The 10348-nt window shown below is 36.1% G+C and overlaps 1 protein-coding gene across 1 annotated transcript; it reads right to left on the bottom strand.

Moving 5' to 3' along the window:
* Positions 1 to 2059: 2059 nt before the first annotated feature.
* Positions 2060 to 7210, bottom strand: LOC106709163. Its single transcript, XM_014500876.2, has one exon. The coding sequence runs from the start codon at positions 7208 to 7210 to the stop codon at positions 2060 to 2062; it is 5151 nt and encodes a 1716-aa protein (XP_014356362.2).
* Between the last annotated feature and the right edge of the window lie 3138 nt (positions 7211 to 10348).

The raw sequence follows: 10348 nt of genomic DNA, 5'->3' as shown, positions 1-10348 counted from the left end.
GCGGTGGGGGCCGGGGGGGGGAGTGACGGATGGCTTTGAAACTGATAGTGTACAAATAAGTTTGAGATATACATGTAACAGAATGCAGAATAAAACTTTATTTCTTAAATATAGGTATATACATCAAATAAACGGTTACCTGGAAATATAAATTTTACAAGGAAAAATAGAATATCTTTTAAGATTTTTTAGAGTATTGGATAGTATCGCTTTCGATGTTAGGGAAAAATTTAATGGGTAAGCCAGTATACTTAGTGTGCAGCAGTGTACGAGGGCAGGCCACCAGGAGTATAATGTAGAGTCATGTGTCTGGTGTCCACTGAACGTATCATTGTTTCATCTTCAACTCATTATACTACACGTAAGTTTGGTTGCGTGTGACGTAACGTTCCACACAATACATTCTCTCAGTTTCCTTTAGCTATTTTTTTTATAGAAACTGATATCTTACGAAGAATGGCAATAAGCATGACTATCAGAAACGTTTAGTAAATCTTACTAATATTATAAATGCTAATGTTTAGATGAATGGATGGATGGATGTTTGAAGGTATCTCCGAAACGGTTCAACGGATCTTGATGAAACTTAGCAAAGATGTAGGAAATGTTCTGGAAGAACACATAGGCTGTTTTGGCATAGGCTGCTGTTTTTTTAATTCCGCGTGGACGGAGTCGCGGGCTAAAGCTAGTATAAATGTGTAGCAATTTCCTGCTAATACTTTTTGGAAAGAAAATTATGTTTTTTTTTTTGTAAATGCTATTTGACACAAATACATTTATAAATATGTATAAACACTTATTAACGAAGAAAAGAATTAAAAAGAATAACGAGGAAACATAATCAGACTTGTGTTCCGGTCCGTTAATGTTGACAATTACACACGGCGGTGGCGCTGACGTCGCGTCGGCGGTACACAATGTTACAACGTTACCCTTCAAATGTAATATGTTACGATCAATAAAATTAAGCTTTAGATTAACTAAACTGCCTCATTTTTAAAGAAGAAATATTAATTTTTAATGAAGTCTAGTAATTATGTTTTACTTTTTTTTATACACACAAAGAACACTTTTATTAACACTTTTATTAGGGCAAGAAAAAAACGACCGTAAAAATTTAGCCAAAACACTAAGGTTTAATTGCGCCGAACCCACGTGAGTGGAATAAGGCCAGGGATGATGATTTTTTTAAAACAGCATACAAGATGTCAGATTTGTCGGTTTTGGATAATCTGACCATTCCATTAATTTCTTTCTTTGTCCTTCATGTTTAATTCTAATCAGACCATTGTCCTATTTATAACAGAATTAATTCTAAAGATAGTACCCACATAGTTTTATGTAATCAATGACTTTAAAAGAAATGATCAGTACGTTTTATTGCAGTAAGCGTCTTTTAGAGTTGTCGGTATATCTTAAACGTACATTCGTAAGGTGGACACGGGGCGCGTGCAAGTTTCTCCGACATTAATAAAGTCCAATGAGTTCTCTAGGGGACGTGCTAAGTGATTAATGGAAATTGAAACTATTTCCTCCCCCGGGCACACGATACATTGTCTACTAAAACATAAATGACCGAATTTTTGGAAAGTAAAAAAAAACAGTTCCTCTAGTGTTGTAAATATTTCAACTTTAGATCATCGTGCATCGATAATCTTTTGCATGCATCCTTTGTTATTATTTGTCATCTGTTAGGGCACAGACTATAGATGCAGACACGCGGCATGATGTCAGACGTAGTACAGCGTGGTCTGCAGTATGCAAACTGTGAAGTTGTTTAATTCGGAGAGCGGGACCACAAAAATAAAACTCTTGATAGAACTTCACTACTATATTTAAATTTTAATCTAAACATCTTATCAGTGACATTTTCAAATAAAACACCACCGTGATTTAAAAGATTAGTAACTCCATCTATTGATTAGCTTTAACATAAACCGCCCACCAAGGACACACTTTGTCCTTCATTTTATTATAACTAAACACCAAATTAAATAACACTAACTTAACATAAACAAAAATATAAACATTAAAGATAAACCGCCCACCATGCCACAAGCTATTTGGTCAGGACACAAACTTTACTCATTGGTCTTTTTTTTGTACCATTGATTGTCCTGATCGAAACTACTCTGGTGATATTATCTTTTCCAGTATATTTTTCTACTATAGTGCCTAGCTGCCACTTGGCTGGTGGTACGTTGTCATTTTTGATTAACACTACTTCGCCAAGTTCAGGTTCTTTACCTTTGTGATACCATTTGTATCTTTGGCTTATATTTGAAAGGTACTCCCGACTCCATCTTTTCCAAAAAATGGAGACCATTTTTTGTACCATTCTCCATCTATCAATTCCTACGACCTCACTTTGATCTTGATCTTGATCAGAAATGCTGATCAAGGGTTCGCCAACCAAAAAATGGCCGGGTGTCAATGGGAGTGGATCATTCGGATCACTACTAAGCACTGAAAGTGGCCGCGAGTTCAAACATGCTTCGATTTGAGTCAAAACCGTACTTAGCTCCTCAAATATCAGCGCACTGTCACCAATCGTTTTTCGTAAATGATTTTTAACACTACGCACGCCAGCCTCCCACAATCCACCAAAATTAGGTGCGTGTGGAGGGTTAAAATGCCAAGTAGTTGATTCTGATGTTAACAATTGGGCAATTTCTTCTGGCCAAGACCTTTGGGCCGCCTTAAGCATATCGAATAACAACTTATTTGATCCTACAAAGTTCGTGGCATTATCACTATATAGATCTTTGCAATGGCCTCTTCTAGCTATGAATCGTCTAAACGCAGCGATAAACCCTTTAGCAGTTAAATCCGAGACAACTTCAAGATGCACTGCGCGTGTGACCATACATACAAATAAACATATGTAGCCTTTGTACGCTTTAGATCCTCTTCCAGGTGAGAAACGAACATTTATAGGACCGGCGTAATCAACGCCCGATGATTTAAATGGTTTACTTGGCTTGAGTCTTACATCTGGAATTTGTCCCATCAATTGAGATCTGTTAGCGGACGAATATCTTCGACACTTGACACAGTTTCGATAATACTTCTTGACTTGAACTCGAGCATTGATGATGAAGTACGTATATCTAATGTAATTTAGCATAAGCTGTGGTCCGCCGTGGAGAGTCTTAAAATGAGCATCTTGAATAACCAACCACGTAAGATGATTCTTAGCAGGCAGTATGATTGGATGTTTTCTCTCATATGTAAGTTCAGATCTCTCCAATCTTCCACCGACTCTTAACGTCCCCTTAGAATCTAATATCGGACAAAGAGTATGTAATGTACTCCGTTTTAGAACACAACCACGTGATTTGATAGAATCGATCTCTTCTTTAAAAGATATAGCTTGTACTACACCCACCAATGTCAACAATGTGTCGTTCATCTCTTGAACTGATATGGAACCCGTATTTGTCATTTGATTACCTTGAGACGTTCTATAATGTGACCAACGTCTACAATATGATAAAACCCTAAGCATTCTTGTTAGAGATGAAAATCTTCCTATCAATCCTTCTGAATCATTTTCTTCCATTACATTCGCTAATAGACATATCTTCTTACTCGCTTTTTCTTCTAAACTTGTGTTCTTAAAAATTCCTTTACTGTATTTGATTTCTTTGTCACTTAACCACTTTGGACCTTTTTTCCATAGTTCTAAACCTATTAACTCCTTTGCTTTAATACCTTTCGATGCACAATCAGCAGGATTCTCTTCGGATGGTACATGTGACCACTGATTACTATCCATCTTCGTGAGTATCTCTGACACACGGTTGGCGACGAAAGTCTTCCATTTACTTGGATGACTGCTTAACCAAGCGATGACAACCGATGAGTCCGTCCACGCGTGTATATTCTCTTTTGGTACCTGTAACACCTGTGATACATCAGATAGAAGTTTGGCCAGTAATACGGCACCACATAGCTCCAGGCGGGGAATCGATACCTGCTTAACAGGCGCAACCTTTGTTCTGGAACGGAGAAGGTTGACAATTACCTCTCCTTGATGATCGATTACTCGCGCATACACAACTGCAGCATAAGCAATGTTGGAAGCGTCGCAGAAGCCTTGAAGCTCCAGTCGTTTGTTACTTATACTACTTCCAATCCACCGAGGAATGCGAAATTCTGCAAGTGTATAAAGATCTTGCCGATATGTGATCCATTCCTTCAGCATGTTTTCTGGCAGTTCTTGATCCCATTCGATTCCAGCCAGCCACAATTTCTGTATGAAAGCCTTGGCTGTGATGATTGTAGGAGCCACCCACCCTAACGGATCAAACAGCATTGCAATGTCCGAAAGCACCTTGCGTTTGGTAACCGGAGTAGATAATGGAGGTAACTTGACAACATATTCAAACCTGTCCTCACATCTATTCCAAGTCATTCCTAATATTTTTAGCGTTTCATCCAATTTGATAGGTATAGATTGGTTATCTGTCATTCCGTCTTGTCCAATGAGTTCCAACAATGTATTAGAATTACTACTCCACTTTTGAAATTGAAACCCTCCTAACTTCATAAGATTGCTCAACTCTTCAAAAATAATAATTGCTTCAGACTCCGTCTCACAACCTGTCATTAAGTCATCCATATACAGATCGTTTTTAGTGATTTCTGCTCCAATTGGATATAACAGTTTCTCATCTTCTGCAAGTTGATGTAATGCTTTTACTGCTAGATACGGTGCGCAATCTGTCCCAAATGTCAATGTTAACAACTGATAATGTTCAATTGATTCTGTCCTATTAGGTCTCCATAAAATCCGTTGATAATTCACATCTTCTTCATGAACACGAACCTGTCTATACATTTTGATCAGATCGGCTATAATAGCGATTCTGTGAATACGCCATCGTAACAGGAGATGTTGTAAATCTTGCTGTAACTTGGGCCCAACAAGAAGGTTGTCGTTGAGCGACACATCATTTACGCCTTTGCAGGAAGCATCAAATACTACACGGACCTTTGTCGTGTCTCTATCTTCTTTTACCACTGCATGATGTGGAAGGTATACAGCCTTGGGATTGTCGATGTCGTCTTTAGGAACAGGTTTCATGTGATTTAATGTCTTATATTCTTCTATAACTTTAGCATATTCTTCACTTAATTTTGGATTTCTGGCGAGTTTATTCTCTAAAGACATAAATCTGTTTTGTGCTATCTTCAGCATGTTACCATATTGACATTCTGGGTCAACCGAGTTGAAGGGTAGTCTGACGACGTATCTACCATCTTCATTTCTCGTTGTTGTCGAAGCAAAGATCTCTTCACATTTCTTCTCCTCTTCTGGCAATATCTTCTGATTTATTTCTGTTTCTTGCTCCAACTCCCAAAACCTTTTTAATAAATCCTCTGCTCGGATTTGTGTGTGCATACTTATGACTCTTTCTGATGAGCCTGATTCTGACATCTTTCCTGAAACAATCCAACCAAGAATTGTGTTCTGTGCGATTAATCTTCTTGTTGGATTCTTGATTACGTCGCCTTTTAAAATCTCACAGTAGACTTCAGCTCCGAGTAAAACGTCGATCTTACTCGGTGATAAATATGATGGGTCAGCTAGAGGTAACATTTCTAGCTCGAGCCAGTCAGGTGAATGAATAACCTTTGAAGGAAGCATAGTTGTTAGGGAACTTAATACATAAGCGTTAACTTTGATAGAATTGTAAGGAGGATGGCGTGATGTGATATGCAATGATACCATATATTTTACTCTAGTATGACCATCTCCCACTCCAGACACCAAACCATTGATTGGCTGGCGTTTGAGCCCTAACAACTGGACAGTTTCTTCCGTGATAAAAGACGCTTGCGACCCTTGATCAATAAGCGCTCTGATTACATGACTAACACCATTAACTGACATAGCCCTAACGATTGCGGTTGCTAATAATACTTCACAGGGTGATGATTGTTTCGCAAACGTTGATACGATAGTAGTGCTCTCCTTAGATTGAGTTTTTATATTTTCTGTGGTTTCCTGCGCTTTCTCCTTCTCTTGTTCTCGTTCTAGATGTAGTAAAGAGTGATGACGTCGGCCGCATCTACGACAGCTGGTTGATTGGTGACATTTATTTACAGAATGATTTGGTGCCAGACAGTTAAAACAAAGACCTTTTTCTTTGACAAGCTCCGATCTTTCTTTAGGTGTTAAGTTTGAAAACTTCTTGCATTGATATAAGTAATGTTCACTGTGGCACATCCCGCAACTTATTGTTTTCTTATTTTCTATTGCGTGAAATGTCTTTGCTTTCCAAGTCGTCGGCGTTTGTTTTACTCCTTCTAACATCTCCATTGTTCTATATCTTGTCTCCAAAAAGTCCTTTAGTTGGTTCCATGATGGTAGCTCATCCATACTAATCTGGCTTAAATGAAGTTCCCACTGCTTACGGCTTTCCTGATCTAACTTAGTAACAACAACATAGTTGATAATAGTATCCCACGATGTAATATCTATTTTCAAATTATTTAACGACTTCAGACAAGCTGATGTTGTATCCAATAATCGTTTGACAGCTGTAGATGACTCTGTGATAGTTTTTTGTGAAAACATTGTCTTTAGCACCTCATTCGTATTGAAGCGTCTATTATTATATCTTCGTGTTAACTGAAGCCAGGCTTCATGGTAGTTGGCTTCAGTGATTGTAAGATTTTTTAACACTTGTTCAGCTTCTCCACGAAGGCAGCTCTTAAGATAATGCATCTTCTGAACCGATGTTAGTTTTTCATTATTGTGGATTAATGATACAAACAAATCATGAAAAGACTGCCACTCCTCGTATCCAGACGTAAATGTCGGCAAATTTATTTGCGGTAGCCTTACATCACAACTGGGTGAACTTGCAATGACATTTGTGCTAGTGGCTGATGTTGATGACTGAGAGAAACTCTTTAAATCTTCCTTCATTTTCGAATGATAGTCTGTATATAATTCTTCCACTTGATCGTATAAGTCTTCCGTAAAATACTCCAATTTCGCTTGTTCACTTTTATCTATGCTTCTTGTAATATTGTCGTGATTATCTTGAAATTTTGCCCAATATGTTTTTAAAGATTCTAAACGTGTTTCAATGTACGATGAAGTTATTCGCGCCTTCGGAGACTTAGAATAGTTGTTGATTGCTTTCTTTATTAATTTTGATAGCTCTTCTTGATTACTAATAAGTGACTTTGCCATTTTTAATTTTTTTTTTTTTTTTTTAAGTTACAGTCAATTCTGAATTATTCTATGTATTTTATGTATGGCAAAATTCACAAACTATACGTAACACATGAAATTGTCCAAAGTCCAACACTTACTGCAACATATTCTAAGTCTATGACCACTCACGTGAAATAGTCCGGAGTCCAGATATAAACACACTGTTTTTCAGAGTCACAATCACTCACTGAAACTGTTTCTAAGCAACTGTTCACTTCACTGATCACAATTCACTTGGAACTAACTGAAGCACTGCACTGATTCACTCAATCGTCCCGGGTTTCGGCACCATGTTTAATTCGGAGAGCGGGACCACAAAAATAAAACTCTTGATAGAACTTCACTACTATATTTAAATTTTAATCTAAACATCTTATCAGTGACATTTTCAAATAAAACACCACCGTGATTTAAAAGATTAGTAACTCCATCTATTGATTAGCTTTAACAGAAGTAATAGACATTTTAATGTCTCCGTCATTACGACATTCACCATGCTACATGTGTAGTAGAGTTCAGCTAAAACTCTGTACAATGGACATGCATAATCTCTGCGTAACTCTCTAACCTAAGACAAATCTCTGTATAAAAAATATCGTCATCCCAGTCATTATCTATATAAATCTATCTAAAAGTGAGATAAGAATATGTTTAAAACGGAGATTTTGGTCTCAGAAATCGTCGGTCACTGTCATACTAAGATGTTAAGTGGTCCTCCTTAATGTAGATTTGTATCTGACTGATTAACTGTCACAATGCCTTTCAATTAACACTAGAAAATATTAACACAGTTTAGTATTAAATTGTGTAAATGTTAAAAGATAAGTGTGAAATGATGTACATAAGTAAATATCATATTGAAAATGTTAATATTGTAGGAAGGTTAGAGATTGTATTTAAATGTTACAAATTTGCAATTTGAATCGCTAAGAGTTTTGTAAACTTTTTTATAATTGTTTCTTAATTCGGACAATGTAATATACTTTTTATTTGGTCTAAGAATAAAAATAAACAAAGGATTTAATTTCATTAGGTTTGATTTTTTACTTTCTTGGTTATCAAGTTTAACTAGAGTTATCTAGGACAGAACTACTATTAGATAAGGACCCACTGTCATTTTAATACTTCAACTGTGACTCTCGTAACCTCAAATAACCGAAAAACTTTATAGAAGACATAAAATGTTCTCAACACACACTGCAATGTAGTCCAGATTACAAGACAAAGTTGTACGCTTTACACAACACAACACCAGGAACGGTGAGCGCTTTCGATCGCTGTAAGCTGCTTTGTGTCGACACCAGGCTTAGCTGTAGTGCACGGTGCCCTCCACCCGCCGTCCGTCGCTCGCTGTATTGTCATCCCGGATTACAAACACAGCGCAACGCATACACGCGGTTAAACATAACAGCTATAATAAGTTAAGTAGTTGAAACTAAACATGGGCACTACTTGTTGTAATAAATACATCGTTTCTTCGCTGCTTTGAAAAAATAAAACATTTTTTTATTATTTAAAAGTGATTCATAAAAAGACAAGATTGAGTGAAGAAGTCTACATAATTTTACTAAATCCCTTATATGTCGTTTACGCGTGTATTAAGAATTTAAAAGTTTCAGTTAAAAATGCAAGGATTTTTATACAATGTATAAACAAATTATTTCTTGGTAACTTCAGTATTTATTATAAATAATTGTGTTTCTATTTTTAAATAACCTAGTAATAGAGATGTAATGCGAGATGTGGTCACATATCAAATGCGTTTGGTATCGCGTAACAATGCGTGACACGCACAGTGGCCAGTGATAGTTAGTAGCAGCATTTCATTGCCATCTCAGTCAATGAAAATAAAAAGCAAGGGGACAATCCTAAGATTCATATTTAAACTTTGATTTCTGAGACCAAAACCTCTGCTTATAACATATCGTCATTCCTGTAATTTGACAAAACAGAGATGTTTAGATATGTTTTTAACGGAGATGTTTCAGAACCCCACGGTATAATTTCAAACTCAATTAAATTGATAATGTAATAATCTTAGTAAGATGAAACAATACCTTACTATTAAATAACTTATTTAATTAAAATCTTCTAGTTAATTAATTACGTTTACGGCGTTGTCTCGGTTAATATCATACTAATGTTCCTCGCTAATGAAAGAAATACAAACTTGTTATTACTAAATAATTCAACTATCAAATTAAATTAAAACAGATACAAATATATAAACAAATGTTTCTACAAATAATAAGATACATAGGAACTTAGACGTAATGATATAAAATTGAGGAGTCTGTCCCCGCAGCGGGCAGCGCGGCACACAACAAGACGCCATAAAACATTATGTCACATGTGAAAATCTTTCTCACTCATGGTGATACTTTGACATTCAACATAACAGTTTTACCATAATACAATCCTATCCAAGTACACTTTTGAGTAAATATTATTTCGCACGCACCTTTGTGCAATAAACACAAATCTAACATAATTATGTTTTGTGCAACACAAGATATTTCAGATATCATTATATTTAGGCAAGATGTGTTCGCGTTTACCTACTCCTTGTTGGGTTGCTAAATTAATCTTCTATTTTGTCTTTGTAATTTGACATAGTGTTAGGTCGGCAATATCGTGTGCGAATGCTTTCTGAGGGGCCACGAAAAAAGATATTAATCATTAATTAATAAAATCCATCAAGAGTTTAATAAAAAATATCTAAAATAAGTTAGAAATGCAAAGGCAAAAGGTCTTATAATAATCAAACCTTGACTCTAGGGTTTTCAAAAGGGTTTTCCAGCCAAACAAGTTTAATAACAGCTGGCCTACAAGCAAACATAGTAACTATTGTGTCGTAAACTTTAACCGAGAAAAATTCTACGAAAAATACTGAAATATTGAAGTTTTGCGCTGAGGATAAATAATCTACTCGCGACGTTACGAAAGTTTTACTCTCTTTTAGCATTTACAACAAATGCGGAAACCAAAAATGAACAATTAAACATTTTTAATACAAAGGGAAAACTTTACACAACCGCTTAATTGAAAAATAAAGTTGAAATGGAATCTAAAAGCAAATTGAAGTCTTAGAAGCTTTTCGGAATTGTATTACAA

This window comes from Papilio machaon, chromosome 9 (assembly GCF_912999745.1).
Source record: "Papilio machaon chromosome 9, ilPapMach1.1, whole genome shotgun sequence".
NCBI lineage: Eukaryota > Metazoa > Arthropoda > Insecta > Lepidoptera > Papilionidae > Papilio > Papilio machaon.
Note: the sequence above shows the minus strand (reverse complement) of the source record. Positions and strands in the feature narration are given on the sequence as shown.